The sequence below is a fragment of the Phoxinus phoxinus genome (genome assembly GCF_949152265.1).
Source record: "Phoxinus phoxinus genome assembly, chromosome: 4".
NCBI classification, from domain to species: domain Eukaryota; kingdom Metazoa; phylum Chordata; class Actinopteri; order Cypriniformes; family Leuciscidae; genus Phoxinus; species Phoxinus phoxinus.
The window spans coordinates 30,458,357-30,483,313 of record NC_136879.1 but is presented as its reverse complement, the minus strand read 5'-3'; the positions used below and the strand labels follow the sequence as shown (position 1 = coordinate 30,483,313).

Here is a 24,957-nt window from a genome sequence, read left to right as displayed (position 1 = left end):
TGGCCACAGTGACCAGGACAAAGCTAGGCCACGCCATCACTGTCAAACACTTTCAGAGAGTGTTGGGTCTCATGGCAGCAGCATCCAACATCATTTCATTTGGCCTGCTGCACATGAGGGCCCTGCAGTGGTGGTTGAAAACCAAAGGGTTCTCCCCAAAGGGGTACCCATTCCGCATGATCAGGGTTACGCGCAGATGCCTTCGTTCCCTATCTATGTGGAAAAATGCTTGGTTTCTGTCCCAAGGTCCCGTGTTGGGAGCGTCATGTCGCCGGAAAACCGTTTCGACAGACGCCTCCCTCACGGGTTGGGGCGTGGTCATGGATGGCCGCTTTATGACAGGCCTATGGCAGGACCATCATTCCTCCTGGCACATACATTGCCTGGAAATGTTGGCGGTGTCCCGGGCTCTGAGGAGCTTCCTGCCGGACCTCAGGGGTCATCATGTCCTTGTGAGGTCAGACAATATGTCAGCAGTGGCCTATATAAACCATCAAGGGGGTCTGAGGTCTCGCCCTCTATGCAGACTGGCGCACCAGATCCTTCTGTGGTCCCAAGGGAAACTGTTGTCTCTCAGAGCAACATACATCCCGGGGAATCAAAATCAGGGAGCAGACATCCTGTCGAGGCAGGGGCTGAGGCCCGGGGAATGGAGACTCCACCCCGATGTGGTGGAGTCAATATGTCAGAGGTTCGGCCCAGTGGAAGTGGATCTATTTGCGTCTCGAGAGACGACCCACTGTCCACTGTGGTTTTCCCTCACTTATCCAGCCCCGCTGGGGTTGGATGCCATGGTGCAGACGTGGCCGAGGCTGCGTCTGTACGCATTTCCCCCGATCGCTCTGCTCCCGGGAATTCTAGAGAGGGTCCGTCGCGACGGGATCAGTCTACTGTTGGTAGCACCGTTGTGGCCGGCCCGAGTATGGTTCTCCGACATAATATCGCTCCTGGAAGGCCCTCCATGGGAGATTCCCATCAGGAGGGATCTGCTGACGCAGGCAGAGGGCACAATATTTCACCCTCGGCCGGAGTTATGGAAACTGTGGGTCTGGCCCCTGAGGGGGCACAGTACCGAGAGGCCGGCCTGTCAGCAGGAGTAGTGGAGACCATACTCAGCTCTAGAGCTCCCTCCACGAGGAAATTGTACGGCCTAAAGTGGAATGTTTTCACCACTTGGTGTAGAGAGCGTGAGGTGGACCCAGTTAACTGCCCAATGGCTTCAGTACTGGAGTTCCTCCAAGATCGCTTCTCAGCTGGTCTTACCCCGTCCACACTCAAGGTGTACGTGGCTGCCATTGCGGCTTTCCACGCTCCTCTGGGTGATGGGCCTCTGGGGAGACATCAGTTGGTCGTACGTTTCCTCCGTGGGGCTTGAACGTTGAGACCTGCGGCTCGTACCAGGGTTCATCTGCTCTGCCCTGTCAGAGCACTTAAATTATATGTTCAGAGGTCCTCTTCGTGGCGGAAGTCAGACCAGTTGCTAGTGTGTTTCGGGTCGCCCAAGAAGGGGCTTCCCGCTTCCAAGCAAACCATTAGCAACTGGATTGTTCAAGCTATATCGATGGCCTACCAGGTGCGCAGTTTGCCATCACCTTTGGCCGTGAGGGCTCATTCGACCAGAGCCCCGATCCAGGAAGTCTGCGATGCAGCAGGATGGGCCACCCCTCACACCTTCATTCGGTTTTATAGCCTGGACATTCCATCTACACCTGGCACCCTTGTGCTCTCATCCTAAGTGTGCCTGTGCGCAGCTTCACACTGGGACAGACAGGGCTCGTTGTGGCATAGTGGGTACTCGTTCCCCCAAAGTGTCGTTCGACGCAGTTCGAGTTCCCTCGAAAGGGAACGTCTCGGGTTACGACTGTAACCCTTGTTCCCTGAGAAAGGGAACGAGAACTGCGTCATGTCGCCACGCCTCCCCTGCCTGGAGCGCTTGCTTCATCACAGAAGCTAACTCTGGTTGTGTGCCGGCATCCCTTTGTAGCTTCCGCTTGTGTCGTCACACATTACGTCATTTCGCAACACCAATCAGGATTGGCTTAGTTTTCATTCATGCTCCAGAGGCGCTACGCTGAGGGGCTTTCTCCCAAAGTGTCGTTCGACGCAGTTCTCGTTCCCTTTCTCAGGGAACAAGGGTTACAGTCGTAACCCGAGACGTTTTCTTTAGTGTGTTTGCAACAGAGGTTTTTTTTACCTAGAATAACAAAGTGCGATTGAGAAGTGTTCACTGAAAATCTATACAGCTCCCTAGAATTTAGAGTGTGATTTAATGACTGAGTTTAGACCATTCTGAAGTAATATTTTTGTTTTTGTTTTGTTTTCAGGGGTTAATTGAAATTTGCACCCACAAGTTTTGTGACACGAAGCGCAAAGTCATCACTCAAATGTAAGTATATGCTTTTTGTGCCCATCCATTACTGAAATTTGCAGGCATCATTTGGATGCCTTTAATAGCTGTGCATGTAAACAAATATTTGGCACATGGATAGAATACAAAACTTGTGTTTGCGTGCAGCTGTATATATTCTCTACTCAGCCTTGAAACACAGCTGCTGACCTACCACTAGCAGCTCAACACACACACACACACACACACACACACACACACACACGCTGACCTACAAACGTTAAGACCATTAAAGGGTTAGTTCACCCAAAATTGAAAATTCTGTCATTAATTACTCACACTCTTGTCGTTCCAAACCTGTAAGACTTTCGTTCACCTTCAGAACACAAATGAAGATCTTTTTGATGAAATCTGAGAGCTTTCTGTATTCTCCATAGAAAGCTACGCAACTACTGTACCACTTTGACACTTCACAAAGGTCATAAAGAGATTGTAAAACTAGTCGACAAGTATGCATTCAATTATTTGAAAGTGAGAGTAAAGCCAATTATAATGTTACAAAAAATTATTCAAAGAATCTTGAAAAAAAGTATCATGATTTCAACCAAAAATATTAAGCTGCTTTCAACATTGATACAGTAATTATAGGAAATGTTTCTTGTGCACCAAATCAGCATATTAGAATGGTTTCTGAAGGATCATGTGACACTGAAGACTGGAGTGAGTAGAAAACAAAATAAAATAACAGTATTTCACAATATTACAGTTTTACTGTATTTTTGAGTTTTACTCTGTCTTAGTGAGCAATAGAGATTTATTTCAAAATCATTTAAAAAGCGTACCGACCTCAAACCAATTCAGTGAATCAGAGCTGACTGCATATTTCATTGTTCTGATTATTTTGCTCGGCTATAAAGCCGTGGCTGCACTGCTACTTGTTTGGGAGAAAAGCTACACTCTCTATAACATCTTAGCTACTTTAACTAGTTTCCAAGTTCTCAACACTGGTCCTAGATGCTGTTTAATTGCTCATGACACACTCAGAAAGAACAAACCCCTAATGTTTCTCCACACGGCTACTCTCGTCAGTGCCACAAGCCCGGTGCACTCATTCAGAAAACAGCAGCTTGTGGGCTGACCTTGAGTCAGGAGCTCCTTTTGATGAGCGCGAGTAGAGGAAAGAGAGAGCCTTATTTTAATTGTAGCAGGGTCACGGGTTCAGTGCAGAAAGCCGAACCGCTCGCACAGACAAGGTCTCCTCTCAGGCTGGAGGCCCACAAGGTGTGCAGAATGTGTGATGAGAGACAGAGCTACAAAAAAACACAACTTCTGCAAATATTACAGACAATTTGTGTTAATGACAGGCAGGCGTTTGCACTAAGCACTTCCATCTGCAAATCATCTGAAGGTCTCGCCAAATTAAGGACTGTTAAAAATATACAGCTGGATTGTCATAAAAGGTTGTCTGCTTTCATCTGTGAACAGTGGAATCTTAAAATAAATAACAAAACAATGGATCTGCTGTGAAATCATCTTCAAGCTCTAGGTTCAGACCACAGCATTTTAAACTTGCTGAATCCTGAAGCTGTTTGATGTCAATTATGCTGTTTTCACACTTGGTTTGATCGCTTCCACCTCCCTCCACCGTCCCCCGCAGGTCTCTTTTCATATTGTATTATTCGCCTCAGAACATTCGCTTCATCTATGCGAATAACACTTTCAGTACTAGCGGCAGCTGCTTACCACTGTACTTACTGTAGACTGACCATGACCATTTTGGGAGGGTGAGTTTCTTGTTGGTTTTGGATCAGCATTCCTATCAGGTTTATCTTAGGACTGGTTGTAGAGATAATTCGAGTTAACAGTTAGAGTTTGTAGAACAGCTACATAATTTATTTATTAATGGCAAAAACCATTGCTGTAGACTCTACGGGTGGCGTGACTTCAGTTGAAGGATACCACCTTTAGCCTCAGATAAAAATTCAAAAAAATCTTTTAGAGCTAAAGTTATTTTCATCATCTGTTTGAAAAAAATTGTATAACTCATTGATAAATTGTATATAGATCAAAATTATTTAATTTACAAGTGTCGTTTTTATTTATCATGTAGTAGGCTATTGTTTCTGACCATTAAATCAAATCAGACTTGTGATTTTATGATATCAAGTATACTGCTTTATTTATTCAGAAACGGAAGTAACTTGTGTATTCTTAACTTGTGTATTTTTATTGTTGTGTATTTTATTTGTTTTCATTTTATTAGTCTTAAAAGTAGGCCACCAGCGACCCCCTAAATAAATAAAACTGAAAATAAAACAGTGTATCTGATCACCATAGATGCAAAAGTTCACTTCAACAATAGCCACACTACTGACGTGATCTTATCGCTAGCACTCCTTGCTCATGTGAGTTATTAACGTTATCTTATCGGCAAGGCCTATCTGCATAATTTTTTCATATAGAGCGATGCCGATGATTACATTTTAAGCCTTTATCGGCCGATTCTGATGGTATGCCGATTATATCTTGCATCCCTATACCATATAGTTGATGGACCCCATTGACTTACATAGTATTTTCTTTCCTATAATGGAAGTCAGTGGGGTCCATCAACTGTATGGTTACCAACATTCTTCGAAACATCTTCTTTTGTGTTCAACAGAAGAAAGAAACTGATAAAGGTTTTGGAACTACACGAGTAAATGATGGCAAAATGTTCATTTTTGGGTGAACTATCCCTTTAAATGCTCTTTGTCAGCGTGGCATAATCTACATTCACACTTTGTTGCAGCGTGGAGTTGGACGAGGTGATTTCAGAAACATTTTAATGGCTTTAATGAATCCCTCAAGCCGAGGCTGATAAAATGATATGCCAAAACGAGCTCTTAAATAGTGTCTGAAAGCTAATTAGAAGAGCAGCTCAAACATGGTACAGGGATGGTGATACATTTCACAGTTGAGCCTTCAGAAAATTGCACAAATAATCCCAGATCAACCATTCGCCCGCTCACCTAGATGAATGATCTGCTCTGATGCACTCCCGCTCCCCTTCAGCTCTCTGCAAGGGACCCTGATAAGAGCAGAAGAGGCTGCAGTGCATTAGTACACGGGGCGAGCTGTCAGACACTCTCCCTCTAGTCGCCTTCTCTGGGTGTGAAGCTCTGCGGTATCTGTACATTAATGACTGCTGTTGAGACACCACCGTCTCCATCCATACTGAGCAGCCTGACCTTCGCTGTCCTTGGCATTCAGACGTGAATAAGGGAGAGCGAGCAGGCTGGGAAGACAAGAGCTGCTTGAATAAAGCTGTGAGGGAAGAGAGAGAGGTAATAAAGATAGAATGATAGAAAGAGGTGAAAATAAGAAGAAACCGACAGAATAACACCCCTCTTGACCCGGCAGATGGGCGCTAGGCTTGTCAGACGGTTCCTTATTTCGCCTGCTAATAAACAAGATTATTATAGGTTTCGAGTGGATCACCAGGGGCAGCGAGTCCATGTTACACTAATAAAAGCTATGGAGTGTGCGTGTGTGTGTGCGTCTACGTGTGTGTGTGTACGTGTACGTGTACTTGAGTTAGTGTCTGGATGCGGGGTTATATTTGGCCCATGTCTGATTGTTTGGGTTGGTTTGTTGTGTATGTTGGGGTTGTCCAAAACTACATGTTTGTAGAATGTATATTTGTGATCTCTATTTAAGTGCAGAGATGTATAGAGTATATGGGAAGGGATGTTGCTGGGGTCATCTAATGTAAAAATAGGAAGGAAGGAAAAATAGGATCTCTTTAAACAGAAGTCAGTCTGTCTTCCACTGTGTTTGTTGAGACATGTGTGGTATAAATGTTAAACATGAGCACTGTGGGATTGAGAAACTATTTTTTATGCTTGCGGTTTAGGAGGCAAAACAGTCCCACGAACACTGATGGAATGTGGCCTGATTCCACTTCCATGCGCTTGGATCTGCTTTAGCGCCAGGATTTGTAATCATGCTAAGTAAAGCCATCTATGTCCATGAGGACATAATAGACGCGGTGTGAGATGTCAGTCCGTTTAGTTTTTCATACTCTTGTTATTCAGAGAGTGCGGGATAAATCCTCATTTTCCATTACCCCTGGTTTCCTCTCGGCCTTTTAGCTCGGAAAAATTCTCTCATCCAGCATTTGATCTTATCTATTCAATTAGTCGCTGGCCTCCGTTCTGCTTCTCATCCTGAGCCCGCCAAAGCAACATAAGCCATATATCTGCTAGACCCTCTCAGGATGTGACCTGCGCTTCTTTTCTCAAGGATTTCATTGTGTGTGTTTGTCTTAAACATATCCTCATCGGTCAGCGATCTGCGGCTGAAACGCGAGCCGGACTCTGCCTGTGAGTCGGCGTGAAACATAATTCAGTGTCGGAACGCGTCCTGCAATGCACAAAGGTAAAAACTCTACAAATGATAAGCTCAAGCGGCATGAAACTTTAGAAGAGGGGCGGTGGGAGCAGCGGAGGCGTGTGGGGTCCGGGACAGGTTGCAGCGGCCCCGTACAGGCCCTGCACGGCCCAGTCTCAGAGCAGAGGGGCACAGAGGTGGCTGTGCGGGAATACAATGACTCTCTTTGTAAACCGGCCCGGCTGTGCAGAGCCACAAGATGTCTTCCCCATATGAAGCTGATCATTGTTCCCTTTCCTGCTTTCCTTTTTCTTCCTTTCACTGGTTTAAGCAGCCTGTCCTGCTTGCTGTCAGCCTGACATGTCTCTCTCCCCGGGCACCCCAACAACCATTCAACACAAATATAAAGAGAAGTCACTAACACTTCCATCCTGTGATCACACTTGTGTGTTGCTCCCTGTGTTTGTTTGTTTGTTTGTTCCCTTTAACTGCCATATGCTCAACCATGAGAAGAAGAGACACTTTGCCTGCTGTTCCCTAGTCTTGGCATGTTTAGTAGAAACGACAACAAACACAACTTAGGTGCTTATCTCATTCCATACCTTTTTTTCTTTTTCTTTTCTTTCTTTTTTTTTGACGGGGAGAGTTTGCGCCCTGTTCCTGCAATGCATCTTTTAACACCTGACAGACAATGAATGTGAGGTCATTCGCAGGGTGGTGCTGTATTAGGTCTCGGATTCCTCCCGACATGCATCATCAGGTATGCAGCATTTTTTGGACGAACGTTGTATCCGTTTCATGGAAGGAGTCGTTGGGCGTGAGACAGAAGAGCGTACGGTTCGGTTTCAGCCTGCTTTCTAAACCTGGCCATATGCCCCCTTGTGCCTATTACCTTACTCCTCCCTGATCTGAGCGCTCAATAGATCGTACTTATCCATATGGCAGAATATTACTTACAATGTTGCTTACAGGGGAATCTGAAGCACAGGCGGCCCGTGGTTCAGACCGTTGGGTCACAGTGGTCAACTCATTCAGAGGTCTTTAAACTGGAGTCCGGTAATCCCAGGGTACCACAAGGCGGTGCTAGGGGGTCTGTAAAAAATAAAATTGACTGTAAAAATGTTTATTATTTAGAGCTGTCATAGTTAACGTTTATTACAAAGGACTGATTCTTAAATTAATTGTGATTATTTTGTTGTATTGACAGCACTAGCTTTTTGTCATTAGACTAAAGCTAAAGTATATATGTATGCATGTATGTACAGTATGTATGTATGTAGTTGCATTCACCAAATTTTGCATTCAGTTATATTGTTATTTCGTTCTGCTTTCTAAACACTGGTCAGAAAACATAAGATACATTTTTTTTTTTATTCTATTGACAACACAGATTTTAACAGTAAGAAGAAAAGAAATCTGTTTATAATTTTGTGTGAGAAAAACTGTCAATAAAAAAAGTAAATATTTTCTTGATAATATTTGAATCATTCTATTTAGTAATGACAATATGACCAATTATAATTTTTGAAACATTTATTTAACTGTTGTATTTAACAATCAGTTTTATTTTGCGAGTAATATTTTCCACACGGGTTAAGAAAATAATATTTATTAAATTACATTTGCTGAAATTTATTTAATTTAAATGTATATATTATACTGTCTTGCAAGGGGATCATCGTATGTTGAGAACCTCAAAACTAGTCATCAAATGATTGAGGTCATGTCGGGGTTTTTTTTTTTTAAGTCTTAAATATATTTTAATAGCGGCACTCAGCTTACTGTAGCTTGCTGACAGCATCTTGTTTGGCGGATTTCACACTTAAACCCTCTCTGAAAAGTTGCTGTTTTAAATGCATCCTACTCCTCAGCCATGCACATTTAAATGTTTTTAACCATTGGATCGCATCTTGCAAAGTTTTTGAACATCCCACAGTATGCATTGTATTAAAGGCAAATGTAAAGTTAAAAATAGTCACAATTTTAAACGCAAGACCCCTGCATGCGTTCTGTCCCATTTCTTAGTGCTCCATCTCTATTTTTGTACTCAGGGTGCATCTTATGTAAATGCCTCGTAAGAAACACATCCGAGCAAGATCAGAAGGTCAACTAGTCATTTAGGCAACCCACTGACTAGTTGTTTTTGAAAATATAGTTTTGCAAATCTCTGTATACTTTTAGCTTGGTCAGCTCTTGCTTTAATCAGCTTTTTCTCTTACCACAGAGTTCTTCTCCGCTCTTTATTAAGACATCACGCTGTCAGGATTTCATAGAAGCTTATTTTTACAATAGCTGTCTCTTAGCACCTTTTTTAGACTGCTCCGTCTCCTTTGTGCCTGTGGTAAGTGGCATATTTCTGGAAGAAGCGCTCATCCTGACTGCGTTGCTCTTTTAAGCCGGGCTTAAGGAAGTTATCACACACCTTCCTCCCACTGCAAAGAGACAACAGTTAAAAATAGATGGCACCAATGCTAGTGAATGCCTGTCGTCCCAGACACATGCATTTGCATATCTTTTATGTGTGTGTATTAGTGTTTGTGTGTGCACATTTTCCTTCGCCCGTTTCCCTTTTTCCCTCCCCTCATTTTTTCCCCCTCTTGCATTGTGTCTTGTGTTTTGGATCCTCTTGGGGTTCAGTGTGCTTTTAGTAGGGGTGGGCAGTCCAGAGATCACCAATGAAAAGCAACAGCAGACAGTTGGGTAATTAAAGTTTTGGAAAGGCTAGTCTTTTCTGCCTGTATTTTCTTTCAGGCCTTTTTGAAGAGTGTACCGGCCTGTCTGCTCTATCAAGGGCTAGGTATTGAGTCCAGAGCTGTAGGGCAGCCATCTGGCCCGAGACCACTCCTTTCGTCCTGTGAGAATGCTTCGACTTTCTCTCTCTCTTTCTCTCTCTCTCTCACTCTCTCTCTCTCTCTCTCTCTCTCTCTCTCTCTCTCTCTGCGACACTTTGTCGATGGCAAAAGAGCAGAAAAAGGCCTCTGCTAATTTTCAACACTTATGTCATTGTCAGCTGCTGTGAAATAGCACTGTCTCGAGACTCTCTCGTCCAATCGGCTCGCCGATAAGACGCAAAATCTTACAAACATTTATATTTTCGAACAAAAAATATTTTCTGCTGCCAGGGCAGGGACTAAAGTGTTATTTACTGTTGAAAAGACCTTAGATCAGATGCCCGTGCTGTTGCTAAGATACTACAAAATGGTCAGCTCTGTTTTGCATGAAGCATTTGGACTTTTGAATTTAAAATTTAAAATGCGTTTGAATGATGAAATTAAGTGATATTCTGTGCAATTAAAGCCTTTTGAGATGCTGACTGATGGCAGTAATGTGTGTGGCACACACATAATCACTCAAGAACACAAATTCATGCAAAGTGGAAGCACAACATTATTCTCTTCCTGTTATTGGGGCTTTTTACGATAGAAAACACGAGGTTTTACTGTATGAGGATAGAAAGACAAGGCCATCACTTGAGAAGTTTTTGGTGAAGTGCGTTGATAGTTGATAATTAGCATCTGGGACATTTGAGTTTATGCAAAAACTATTTTTCAACATTCAATAAGTGAATGCTTAGCGATAAGAGGATGCTGTTTGTTGTAAATCCAACTGCATCCATTAAAATGAGTCACTGCTAAGTTGTAAAAGTGCCATCAAGGATAAATATCAGTAAGCCGTAAACAAAGCTCAAACTTGGCACAAATCAAAAATAAGGATTTATGTTTTCTCTTTAGATTCGTTTTAGACTAAATGATGAGCCAAATTGTGTCAAAGTTCATAAGTTTGTTATAGACCGGACCACTATGAGCAAAGCTAATGTCATAGCATCTACTAAAGCTTTTCATTATTAGATAATAGACTATATGAATATTTTCCTGTATGTGGTCTATATGCTAATTGCCTTTTGAAAACCATATCTACATGTTATTTCTCTTGGCTTGTTTTTATTGAGGTCATGGTGAGAACATCACAAGATTGCATTAGGTCATTAAATGCATTACTCTAAATTAGATGCACTGTACTTTTTATTTTTAAGTTATTATGGATGCTTTCTTATGGCAAAATCAAAAAAAATATAGCTGTTCACATTTTTAGGGAATTTAGCTAGTGGTTTTACAATAACCAATACTGATCACAGTAACAAAATATAATAGAAAGAATTGCTGTTCTTTTGAAATTTGTATTCAAAGAATCCTGAAAAATGTATCACCGTTTCCAACTAAATATTAAGCAGCATAACTGAGGGAAGAAGAAAAGACTAAACTTGGTTAAGGTATACTAATAATGCTAATGATAGGCAAATTACAGCAAAAATTGCATAGAAAAATAAACTCAGGGAAAAGCATAGTACATTGACTGCATCATATCAATTATTAATCAAATTAAGTCAGTATAATTTGGTATGTTTCATTGCATTATAACAAATAAAACAATTGACTCCAAGCACAACAGCAATATGTTTACAAAATCTTGAACACGTTTTAAATATTATTTAAATAATATGCGATAAGTTAATATAAATGCACTCTAAGGCATTAGATTAATGACCGAGTACGACAATGTGCCATATCCATAACCATAAACCTGACCGCAAAGAGGAACGGGTTTGAGATGCCAATCCTGGCAACTCAACAGCTAGCATTTAAAGATGTTTAGATATGCAGAGGCTGCTCAATATGCCTTAGGCTAGGCATTTTGATAAAATATGGGGAAAAGGTGATACAAATGTTTCACCTGGTGAAAAGGTGAAACTAAAGTCAAAAACATCAATACTGGATATAAATTAAAACGGACTAGCGGGCTGGGTTGTCAGCCAGTATGGCGATGTTTTTGACTTTAGTTTCACCTTTTCACCAGGTGAAACATTTGTATCACCTTTTCCCCATATTTTATCAAAATGCCTAGCCTAAGGCATATTGAGCAGCCTCTGCATATCTAAACATCTTTAAATGCTAGCTGTTGAGTTGCCAGGATTGGCATCTCAAACCCGTTCCTCTTTGCGGTCAGGTTTATGGCTATGGATAAGGCACTTTGTTGTACTCGGTCAACAATCTAATGCCTTAGAATGCATTTATATTAACTCATCGCATAGAACACTTTTCATATGTACCTTACTTGAAAGGTCACAATAGTTCGTTTAAAATGATTATTTAGTTGAAACTGATTAGCTCACTACTTCTTGGCCTAATATTATTGATGTTCAGAAGCATCATCAAAATGTCTGGGCTAAGGGGCCATTGTGTAGATATTTGTTGTAAAAAAAAAAGAAGAGTTTAACGTCCACAGTAAATAGTGATCATGGTTGTTTAAACAGAGGGTCAGTCAGAAGATTGAGTTCAAGGCTAGCGCAGTTTGAGGCAGCTCTGCATCTTTGTCACGCAGCTGTATGGCTCTTATTCAGGGCTTAAGCAGGAGTTAGTAAACCATTGACACATCGTTTAAATGCATATGAGGGATTTGCCTAGCATTCCTTTCCCTTTTTTGCTCAGGTTTATCAGTTTACACATGTAACTGAATGTTAAGCTTTAAAAAAAAAACTAAAAAAAAAACATAGCAACAAATACTGTGCAAACAGAACAAGCTGTATGCCGTCTGTGAATACACAAAAACATGAAAGCGAGTTAATTTGAATTATAGAAGCAGTCCACCTCAGAAGCAATTACCATACAATGCCTTTAACTCACCCTTTTTATTCCTGACATTCCAGCTTTACAATGATTAGCTACAGAAACAAGGCTGACGGCCTTGCAGCGGACATCCACACATGCTGTCATAACACATACAGATGAGATAATGGTGGCTGAGTTCTAACATACTAAGAAAGATGGCATGTAAGCGTGTTGAGAAATGCAGGTTATTGAAGATGGCTTCTCTTCAGTTAGATCTTTAGAGAAGGAAGAATAGTTCACAACTGAGTAATTCAGCAGCTTGACTTTAACAGTCATTTAAATTAGGATTCGCTGACATATTAGGTTTGAGGTTGAAGCAGAAGTGCAAGCTTCAATATGAGTATGACTAGTTGAGGCTTAAGGCCTTTTGTGCTGCTCTATATCAGGACTGGCGGCAGTGATGCCCCTAAAATTGGTTTGCTGAATTGTCCTACAATACATTCACTACTGCAGGCTTACAGGAGATGTCATCCAGTTTAAGATGTTTTTATGTTATTGTTGCATACTACCGGTCAAAAGTTTGTGGTCAGTAAGATGTTTTAATGTTTTTGAAATAAGTCTCTTATGCTCACCAAGGCTGCATTGATTTGATCAAGAATAAAGTAAAAACTGTAATGTGAAATATTGTTACAGTTTAAAAACTACAAACCAGTCAGGGCTGTTTTGCATCAAATGCTGTTGTTTTCCAGAAATGTTATGGAGTTACACTGTATCTGTGTAATTTACTGATTGTTGCAAATGTTTTTTAGCAATCGAACAATTTTATTAAAAAAAAAACTGGTTTGGACATTGCATAATATGAAGTTTAGAAGTGCTTTGCCCTGTTTGACATTTTTGTTTTATTCATTTATTATGATGATGATGATGCATAAATCAGCTTTGTTGCCAATTCACAAACCTTGTTCGACTTTATTTCTGGGGTCTGTTTCTGGGCAAACCTCTCTTAAATGCCCTAAAATTAACTATAATGGAAGATGGCTGCTGCAGCTTGTTGTAATTAACTTGTCCTGATAATGTCTGGTAACATTGAACCTACGCCAGTGAGCAGACCTCTCTCTTCTGATGGTCCACTAATGCTCCCGCTGTGGCGGTAACACTAACCTGGCTCACACAGCCCGCACCCCAGCGCCGGCCCGCTTTCTACTTCATCAACCCAAGGCGATTATTATGTTTCTCTTTTTGTGAGTGTGAGAGGGAACAGGTTCACAATAGCTTCTCCAGAACCACTCTGTGTGTGTGTGTGTGTGTGTGTGTGTGTGTGTGTGTGTGTGTGTGTGTGTGTGTGTGTGTGTGTGTGTGTGTGTGTGTGTGTGTGTGTGTGTGTGTGTAGAGGTACAAAGGCTCCTTACCTCAGAGCATTGGCATTCCCTGAGCGAATAAGCATGATAGAGAAAGAGAGAGAGAGGGGTGCACAGTGGGGGTATTCATGGGCCCTGTCCCCATGGGAAGGAACCAAGGTCGAGTATTAGCCCCTATTAAAAAACAAAGCCAGCCCTGCAGGGGCCTGGCACTCACTGCATAGAGAAAGGCAGAGTATTGGAAGACAGAGAAGGACATTAAGATTTGGACCCTCAGAACTACATCCTTAAACGTTTCCTTGAAACCTCCTGGATAAATTGTTGGACTGAACAATCATTCCTGTTTGGTTGTGTTGTTCAGAACAAGATTTGTCAAGAAATAGAACGGCTAAAGCTGTAGTGTGTTATTTTTCCTCCAATAGCGACACCGAATGGATTTGCAAAAAAAAATTAAATGTAGTTAGATTGGTTGAGCCAATGTTGTCAAACCAAGGAAGGCCACAGGAAATGACATCATGACAATGCTGACTGATTGGATGAACCGCATGAACCCAAGCACTTTACCGAACTGTGACTTCTATATCACAATTTTAAGAGCCCCCAAAAACAATCAAGCACTGGGCATGTTATACATACATATATATATATATATATATATATATATATATATATATATATATATATATATATATATATATGTATGTAATTATATATTATATTATAATATTTTCATATATAAATTGATTAATTAAAGTATTAAAGTCAGTGGGGTACAATGTGGTTTGGCACCAAAGTTCTTTAAAATATCTTCTTCTTTTTTCTACAGAAAGTCATACAAGTTTGAGACAACACAAGGGTGAGTAAATAATGACATGATTTTCAGTTTTGGGTGAACTGTGCCTTTAAGGTCTTTTGTCGAGGCCACATTATGCATGTTCTTTGTACATTGATGTAGATGTGCAGTATCTTACTGAAACAGTTTGCTTCACCGTTCACCAAAAGGCTTTTTTTATTTTTTTAGACAAATGCAGGCATGAGTTTCTAGATAAAACACCATAAAAAAAAGACTTCTTTTTAGCTCAATCCTGAAATATTTTACAACTCCCTCCAGCTCTTCAAAAATGTTCCCATCTACTAGAAATGGAAAACATGTGTTTATATGTAAGTACAGCCAACATCTCCTCTCAGTTCACTTCTCCATGGCAACAGTAATTACTATGCATGTCTCTAACGATGAAGCAAAAAGTCCCTTTTTTTGTTGAAATATGGACTTTATTGTGAGAAGAGATTCACTGTTTAGCTTGAGAATTAACCTTGAGAACAGTGTAATATCAAGGATGATTTCCCACTTATACAGTAGTTAGACGTTTCTGTCCAGATAAACATATTGTTTGGATTGCAACAGCCTGTTATCCTGATCTTTTAGACTTGTGTTCACATTCCATACATTGATATTTTATATTTTCCATTCATACCAGCTCAATACTTGAGTTAAAACCTCTTTTTCCTACAGGAGTGTTTTCTCCTGGATCATTGGTGGTGATTCACAGAGTCACAATGCTTCACCCCTCTTGATTAAAAAGCCTAGGAAGGAAGTCTGGGCAACTTCACAGCAATTGCAACCACAATGGCTTGTTACCGCCAGAACAAAACACTCCATACGCATCGCATGAAGTATATTTTGGAGTTACTCTCTGTAATGAGTAATAAATCAGGCCACAAACAATTATTTAGCAGCTCATTTAAAGTTAGACGTCGTTGTTCAGTCTTTGAGCTCTAAAGCTTAAATACAGGATGAAGCAATGTCGTAGTCCTTGTCCCTCTGTGGCCCTCAGCTATGTCCCATCCCACCTGCGCTTTCCTCTCGGGCAGGTATCCTCCTCCCTTCACATCTGGCCCCCTCACCTCAGATTCCTGGCGTGCCTCTCCCACAAGCCTGGCATCTTACAGCCTCTCTTGCGTCAGGATCGAGTAACATAAATTAGCGTGTCCTCAGACAACCCGTGTACATTTAGACTTGGGCCTCTCATGCTGGCAGGGACTTTAACTCTATCTGCCAGCGGTCTCCTTGCAGCTGCAGTGCACTCAGACTGTTTGGATGTACCAGCCTTCCCCCCTCCCCAAATCGAATTCCATTCATATCCCCCAAAATAACTGCCTAATTGCCCACACTAGGCAACGATGAGAGGATTTATCACAGAGATTGATTTTAGGTGCAATGAGGCCATCGGTTAAAAGAATCAATTGACTGATATTGTTGAAGCTCACATTAGTGGGACAATTAGAGGCCTTGATGGGACACTCTATCCTCCAGTCTCTGCACACTCGAATCCATCTTTTGTCATTAGCATCACAACAACTTGATCGCATCGCACAGTGTTTGCAGTTCATGGAAATTCATAATTGTAATGCATTCTCTGGAGAATCAAATCAAATTTGCACTTTGACAGATTCTGAGATGGTTGAATCATCTTGGCCAGATCGTGGGAATGTGGTATCAAACTGTGGCTGGCTCAGGCCGGGCATGGCTCTAGAGACCCAGTGTTTGTTTCGTTGCATGTAACACTCGATGAGCAGCTCAGGGCCTTGCCAGATATGCAAAAGGAATTGCAAAGTCCATCATTCATAAGGTTTAGGGATGCACAGATCATAATTTTTTTTCATGGCCGATTCCCTATTTTCTACAAGCAAAAGGGCCAATACCGGATGCCAATTTCTTTTTTTTTAAGCAGATGTATTTGTTGTTTATTTGCTCTATTACTGCCCAAAACTTACAGGCCTTAAACAAAAAATACCTGTAGCCATTTGAAATGAGGGGCATCCACTGCATTTTTATCACGATCCAAACAAAGACGCTACATGTAGCTTGAGCAGTTGTTTTTGATTTCAAAATTTAAAGCAAAAACACAATGGTCAGACTTTAGCTTTGTAAAATTATGCTACATAGAACATGCACTAAACAAAAACAGCAGACGGACTGATTGAATATGCAAATTTACAAAAATGTCATAGTTCCTATAACTATTGGTGGAGGTTCTCCTTTTTTGCGTATTCGCACCACAGGAACTGGGAACGATTTTAGTTTTAGGAACACATTTTAGGGGAATTGAATTAGCTACTTCAGTTTAGGGTCTAACCCAGGACAATTGGAACTACCAGTGACACAAGTGTACTTTGATTGGCCGAACGCATTATTACATATTACTCTACGAACTGAATCCACAAACATGGCAAAAAAGCGATAGATGGACCAACACCGAAGTCCAGGCATTTCTCAGCCTTTTCGCTACGGAGTTGTTGACATTGTTGAATGGCAAACTTAAATGACGTCACTGTCTGCAAAACCCCTATATATTTAATAAACCGTCAGCCCCCCAATTCAATATTTATATTTTTCTTCAAATATTTCAAGCATCGCGTACCGTGAGCTTGCTTGCCTGGTACAGCATTTTCTCTACTGGCGCACCTGTGCTCCCCTCTCCTCTTTGCATCCGTCTTCAGCATGTCCCGTCTCTGGCCTGTGTTAACGTCCTGTTTACAGACTTCGTTATATTTCCTCACAAATTACATTTTGGGAAATGATTGCAATGCAGTTTGTGTGCAAATCTGGAACAGAGATCGGAAAAAAAAGTTCCGATTGATGGCCAGTCGGCCGTTGCATCTCTAATAAGGTTTTACACCTCTTTGCCCCTTGGTTGTTTGTTTATTAAATATTTTGACCCTATTCGATTATTCTTTCAGCTAAAAGTAACTGTGGCAACAAATGAACGCATAAATCTGGTTGCAGAATTCTGCAGATTTCCCAAGTGTGGAAAAATTATTTCTATTCTGTCACAGATTATGAGCATTAAGATGTAAATCATGTATATTACTAGGATATTGGCTGTTTATTAGTACTTATAAAGCACATATTAATGCCTACCTTATTAACTATTAATAAGCAGTAATTTGGAGTTTGAGGCAAAAGTCCTAGTTAATAGTTAGTTAATAGTAAGAATTGGAGCCTAATGTAAAGTGTGACCAAAAATTTGTTATATACAGTAGCTTAAAACTTTTCAAAATGTAAAGCTAGAAAACATCTTAAATGGTGTCAAAAAATCTAAAATGTTTGCATATGAAGGTCCTAAAATTTGTTCAAAAGTTTGGGTTTAGTAAGATATTTTTTTTAGAAATGAACACATATCTTTAGCAAGGATGCATTCAATTGCTCAAAAAGTTTTATTCTATTTCTATTCATCAAAGATTCCTGGGGAAAACATTTATCATTGTTTCAAACAAAAAATATTTAGTAGCACGACTGTTTTCAAAATGGATAATAGTAAGAAATGTATTTGAGCACCAAATCAGTGTATTAGATTTATTTCTGAAGGATCATGACGTTAAAGACTGTTTTAAAAATATTAATTTTGTCACAAAATTGGCCTTAAATTATTTTAAAATATGCATTTATAAAGTCTCAATTGTAAAATCTTGTTTCATTCCTTTTTAACGTGCAGATACCCTGATAGCCATACTTGCTTATATTCTCCTGTCTAACCTTATTGGTCAGTTCTGTTCACCAGACAGATCTTCCCCAAAGCGCTCCTCAGGCCACATGTGCCAGATGTTGAGTAGTCTTTGTGCTCGGAGTCAATTCCAGAACATGTGAAGTTCATTATGTCAACAAGTTGTCCATGTGTTACTTTTTTTCCTGCCCTCTTTAAAAATCAGATGACTTTGCAGCACATCTTGCAAGCGATTACAATTCATATCCAGAGATTAAACTTATTGGCAGGGCTTCAGACAGATATGAGTGTCCGCTCTTGATTAGAGCAAGGCCGTGTGAGTGGATCATCTCTTGACAACAACGTTTGTTTAATATATTTGCAGTGCAACAAATACTATGCCTAAGGCTTGGAGGATTTTGAGACGGATACCTTAATGTCATTTAGAACAACTTGGCATGTTCTGTTAATTATTGTTAATACATTTCCTTTTCTAATCATTCTGTGTACAAGGACATGACATGTCAAAGGGCTTGTAAGTGTTTTCAACTGCAGGCAGATGTTTCTTTTTGTCATTATTAGATAAACAAAGACTTCCAGCCCAGAAAATCACTACAGTTTGAAATGACATATATCTCCATAACCGTATTTGTAACGTCTAACTCATGAGTTGTGCTGTATTTCTTTGTTTCAACACCCCATTAAGTACAAGCTACACCGGCTGCAGTATATTTTAAAAATCTTAAACGAATCTCATGTTTCATAAATCAAATTATTCTTCATTTCTGCCTATTTCATTATGTCACAATGAAGAACTGTGTCCGGTCTTCTCTGTTTAGGGCTTTAGAGGGAGAAAGAGTGTGAGTTTGTGTGTATTCTGTCTTTTTCTTTTGCAGCAGACAGACTGGGGATGTCAGGTGCATGATGGGAAGTGGGTTCGCAGGGGACAGCAGTGTGGCGTAGGGCCAGAATCAATTGGCGGTGTAATGAGATGGCTTGGTGCCAGGTTTCCATGGAGCTCACTTTTCCTGTCCTTCACTGGAGGATTTGTAAATTAAAGGGAGAGAGAAAGCTTAGGAGGGAGACAAGAGAGAAAAGGAAAGAGGCAAACAGAAAAGAAAGGAGGGAGTGGGTGGCAGAGGAGAAGCAAAAGGGCACAACCAAAGGAGGGGGCACAGAGCTAGACAGAGAAAGGTGCAGCGATTTACAAAAAAGAAAGAGGGGGGTGCGAGACAGCCTTGGACTGCTGTAGCTTCAGAGGGTTTGGCACAGTGCAATTCGCTGAAGATGTTGGGGCTTTGTAATGTGTGCTGATATCTTTCAGACATTTTTTGTTTTTTGATGCTGAACTCAAGCTTAGAATCTCAAAGATAAGGTGCACTTGGTATAGGGATGAAAAGAAGGTCTCTCCTTTCTATTTCTGTGTGCCGCACCGGTACACGATTTTCATTTCTGCCCCCTTGAGCCAAGAATCCGTCTGATAAAGCATAATGAAATCAATGCAGTGATATGCCTCTCTTAACTCCAGCAGCGAAACAACTGCCGTGATGAGGCAAGAATTGGCAATTAGCATTATAAAACAGTGCTTGTTTCGAGAGTAATTCACTTTGCGACTCTATTACGAGTAGCCTTGCGCAGGAAGATGTTCCTCGTTTGTTATTATCGCGCCTTTTGTCGAGTTCCAGGTGTACATTTTTGAATAGAGTATGCTTAAAATCTAAAGGTTTTTCTCACGCACAAAGGACTCATCTTGTGCATTTCATAAAGGTTTTTTGTTTGTACAAAAGGCAAATTCTTTCTTTTAGGAGCTTAATTCTTCCACTACAAAGGTTTTTTTTTCACTAGATCCTCAGTTTGACCATTTTAAATTTACCACCAGCTCTCCCACAGGCACCGGAAAAAATTTGGCATACCGTTTATTAATTTACATCATGATTTGTCTGTTTATCCAGACTCGGGTAATCTTTTTTACTCTGATGACAAATTTATGGCTCTCATACTTTATGGGTTTGAAACTCTTTAAGCTGGTCCTTTATTTGAAATTAAACCGTTTGCAGAAGCTAGAACTATCCTTGTTTTGGGGGAGTGGTGTGGACATTGAGGGTGCTGACTGGGCCCGTGTAAGATTAGAAGCCTAAAGTATATTGACAAAGCATTTGAGGTCAGTTGGGGGCACACAAGACTGTAACCCTCTGAGAACCAGAGAGGAACTGGCTGAGTCATGGTCTCAAATCGGTTTCAACCAATCCTGAAGGGTGGATGCGACGATGGTGGAACAGAGTGGATAGTGTTGCAGTGGTTCATGGGTTGACGGGAACAAAGAGACTCTTCATGTCCTCTGAGCCTCACATGCATCATCTTGCATAAAGCTTGTTCTGGCTATATAGGGATACTATCCTCTTATTCCCCAATACATTCTTAAGATGTGGAGCACAGATTATATAAAGCAAAGGAGAAGATGCTTGAACCTTACCGCAAATCAGAGCCAAATGACACTAATTGGTCCACCAACGCTGTTTTGCCTTGACTGCAGACTGCATTGTAATGAAAACAAAATGCCAGTTTTCTTTCCCACGAGATTAACAGTAATTAACTAGTATCACTGCTGGGCAGCAGGTGATGTCTCAGTCAGGGACAAAGGGCTGAATGGTCACACTGCATTTATGGATGTAATTGAGACACAGTTTACTTAGTATTTAACCTTTATTAACCATGTCCTTTTTTGACGCGCTAATATTGATAATTATTTAAAATGTTGTGTCTTAATCTAATGTAGAAGAATTGGCTTTATTGTAAATAAACAAATAAAATTAGAATATGTGGTGTAGGGTTGTGCTTGTGCCGATAGACGATAGTCAGGGATTTGTTGACAAAAGTTGACAAAAAAGATTGACTCATAATATAGCATAATATAGATGTATAAGACAAAACCACAAGTGTGTCATTTTGAAAAAGATAAAAGCATTTCAAAGAAAACTTCCTTGTTAAACATCAAAGCACACTAGTGTGATAAATTGTACAGAATATTTTTATATTTTATTCAATATTGCCAAAATTACCCACAAATAAGCTCAGATAAAGGAGGCATACGATCAATCAGATCCAAAAAGAAATACAAAAGCTATCCTAATTGACCCTTCGCAGGGAGCTTGATTGACAGGTGATCTGGCCAATCATAATTCGCCATCCGCCATTTTGTTCGACAAAGCAGTCAGGAGAGTTAGTAGATAAACTTGAAAAACGGAGAGTACTGAATGATGTCTTTCCGCGGTTAAAACAACATTCCTTCTGATGTTCATTCATGTTTATTTGATGCTATAAATGAACTAGAAGGAAGAGATGATTGGTTCACGAGCAGCTTTAACTGAGGCTCAGCGATCTGTCACGACACATTAAAGAGCCACAAAACGGTATTTATTGTTTAAATTTCTATTAAAAAATGACCAAATTTGAAAGGTGAGACTTTGTTTAATATGTTTATTATCAAAAGTAACCGAAAAGTAACCTGGTCTGTCCTGTCTGTCAGCGTGTTGTCAGTGTCCTCTCTGCTTTTTTTTCACTGCGTGAGAACATGGTGTGGCGTGAGAGCGGCGTAGCTTGTCGGACATAGCAACAGTAACTAAGGGGGGGGGGGGGGGGGGGGTCTTTGCGAACGGTCAATTGAAAGAAAACAAGTTGAGAAAAAAATGTAATCCGATATTTGGTAATAATATAGAGTAATGAGAGATTTATAAGCAATTTTTTTTAGGCTGGTTATTTTTTACCGAGAGCACAGTGAAGAAAAACACAAAACATTACAAAGTTCTCAACATTTTTTGGGGAAGTTATACCTTGGGTGAGTAAAGTCAGTAAGTTTTAGTCTAATACGATAGCGTTAACTAGTTTTTTTTGAGGAAATGTTCAAATATAATTTGTTTTTTATTTTTATTCAAAAAACATCCTTGTTTGTTTTAATAAAAGCCACTCTCAAGGTTAATTGTGTAAAACCTGATGATCATGCATCCAGCAGATGAGCGTCATAGAGCGTCTTGTGGTTTAATGGTAACAAGACCATCTGATCTGACCATTTGTGCAAAGAAATGTATATGGTCACTGTCACAAATAATCTCATTCAATTTCAGAAACAATTTCCTATTAATTTTACATCATAACTTTTCTTTGTTACTTTCCAGTTTTAAATGTGATTCTAAATCCCAATTTTCAGTGTGATTTTTATAGTTTTCAACCTTCAAATCCTACTCTGCCCGGAAATGGTCACCTTCTGGTGCAGCTTCTCTGGCTTTCTATCTGACTGGTCAGGAGTGAGACAGGGAGACCGGTTGCCCGTTTGTCTGAGATTTTGGTTAATGCAACGGATTGGTGGAGCAGTGCCGCAGTTGTGCGTGAGTAGAATATTAGAGACAGAGAGGGAGAGGCATGGAATTTGGAGGGGTAAGACATGGAGACATCTTAACCGAGTCTGAAGGCATATGTTTATCACAGACACAGTGCACAATGTACACGACTCACCCTCCCTCCCAGCATGCTGGGAGTAGAGTACGAGGCACTGGAGGTATTGCTTACAGTCAGCGCTCCAGGGGAAACACCACAGCGTGTTCACATGGCTTCACCCCGTCCCCTGGGAAACGGCACATACCCGCCGGGCATTCAGGTCTATTAGGGTGTCAGCTTCAGTCTGCCGAGTAGAACCGGCATCTTAAAGTGTGAAAGCTTGAGATGATGTTTGAAAGTACTGTGTTTGGCCTTATGCTAACAACATATTCCTTCTGCCGCTGCTGGTGTTATTTTGGTATATTTAGGTCTGTTGCTCTGATTTATGTACGTCTACATACCCAAGCTCTATATTTGCAGGCTGCTGATCCTTAGAAGATGTGCCACAATAAGACCCTCTATTCTTAGCCGCCGCATTGATGCTCTTCGCGGTCGCCTATGGCCCATATAGTGGTCAAGCTAACTGTATTTCGATTAAAAATGCCAATTCCACTGATGTTCTGTTAGATTGCTAGAGAGATTTCAGTTAAAACAAAGGAAAGGAAACTCTTTGGCTTTCAGTCATGTACAGAAGGTGTCAGTGTTTGCCGAAATGGCAAGTCCTCCACGAAACAATTTTGCCCCTAGCAAACAATGGCATGGGGCCAACGAGACTCTTTCAGACGCTGGACTGAACTGCAGATTAGTATTTATTTTTGGTGCAGAGAAGTCTTCCAAGAAGTATGTGTGTGTTTTTGGGAGGTGTGTGTGTGTGCGGGGGTGGGGGGTTTGCTTGGGCGGGCGGTCGGTCCGTCCGTCCGTCTGGGAGAGGGGAGCATGAGGATTGCCGAGGAGTTGTTACCTGGGTTGCTCCTCTACAGCTGGGGAGAGGCAAGCGGAGGAGATGAGGTTAAGGGGTGAAGGGACTAGTGCTCAACTCCATTTTCATTTTTGCCGAATTTCCACAGTCGCTTCTTTCTTTTCTGTTTCGCTTCATTCAACAGAGTGAGTGAAAGAGAGGGAGAGGGCTATAGAGAGAGAGTGAAAGAGAAAATCAAGCCAATTTTTTTTTAAGACTCGATCTTGGCTTTCTTACAAACAGATGTTGCCTGTCATTTGGTCGTTAAGCAGGCACATAGATCGTACAATACTGACTTGCTTTCTCTTATTTATGGTTTTATTACAAGGAAAATCGATCTCTCATGAACATGGGAATGTCTTTTTTCCAATTCGTTGTTTTTATTTTATCAAATAATTATTTTTCACTCGCTTTATCTCATCCATTTGCTCGTTTCAACTTTTTTTTGAACAATTTTTTCAGTTGCACATTTGTGTTTTGCTCTTTTGTGGGCCGCACTGGACATTCTCCATACCATCTGCCAGTACTGTAAGTACAGTGAGTCCAAAGAGACCTTTTGGAAACAGTAAACACAGTCGGTAAGCATTTGATTCTTTCTATTTGGTAGATTTGTTTTCCGCATAGATGCGTTTTATTTTCCGTGCATAATATTTCGCATTTTTTAATTATTGTAGAAGTCAGTGGAGTTGCTCATGGTTATGGCGTGCGGGTTGGTGAGGCCCTGGGCGTGTTGTTGTGTTGACCTATGCAGTTGATCTGATGTTAAGTCCTGTATCAGTTCACTTCTCCACTGAAGTCTGGCCGTTCCTGATGCTTAGGAAACACGGGGTCAGTCTCACTCCCCTATTCAGCTGATTTTTAGGAGTCTTTTCAACTTCTTGGCTTAGACCCACTAACATAGTTAAAGGATTTGGCACCTACTTCAAAGTCAGTTTGTTCATTTGTATTCAAGTAGTGGGAAACGGGAAGGGAACACGAACTGTCAGAAGCTCTTCACCGGAGGTCCGCGGTGCCAGTCTAAATTGACCATCAAATAATTTCACACTGAGCCACATGTTATTAATGGCACTGGGTTTGGCTATGTGGGCCAGACTGACTTCACACATCTTTATTATGCTAAGGAAGGGGCCTAAAACATTTGGATGCAGAAATCTTCAAATATTGAAAAAAATGCTTGGTCAATTAGGTGAGACAATATTCTGTAAATATTTATCTTAATGCATAGGTCTGTGTATGCATCATTTCATTTTTAAATAAATCAACAGGACTCATAACATGAATTTTTAAACATGTAAATGCTTGATAAAAAATAATACATTATAAAAGTAAGTTTGACTTCAACCCCTTTTTAAAGGGCATATATTTTGAATTGTTATATGATGATGCTATTAAAGAAAGTTGTCCAGTAATCTGTATATAGAGTTTTGTGTGGTCAGCTCAGGGGTAATGCAGATGTTTAGCT

At 40.7% G+C, this 24,957-nt stretch overlaps 1 protein-coding gene across 8 annotated transcripts in view; it reads left to right on the top strand.

Moving 5' to 3' along the window:
* LOC306996913 (uncharacterized protein) overlaps nt 1-24,957 on the top strand; it is a 90,971-nt gene that overhangs the window by 42,933 nt on the left and 23,081 nt on the right. For 7 of the 8 annotated variants that reach the window (XM_079609863.1, XM_079609861.1, XM_079609860.1 and 4 more), the window contains 3 exons: nt 2,325-2,386; nt 14,509-14,538; nt 14,794-14,843. In XM_079609863.1, the coding sequence (XP_079465989.1) occupies nt 2,325-2,386; nt 14,509-14,538; nt 14,794-14,843 (142 nt within the window). The remainder of the gene's footprint in view (nt 1-2,324; nt 2,387-14,508; nt 14,539-14,793; nt 14,844-24,957) is intronic. The other variant, XM_079609859.1, reaches the window with a different exon arrangement.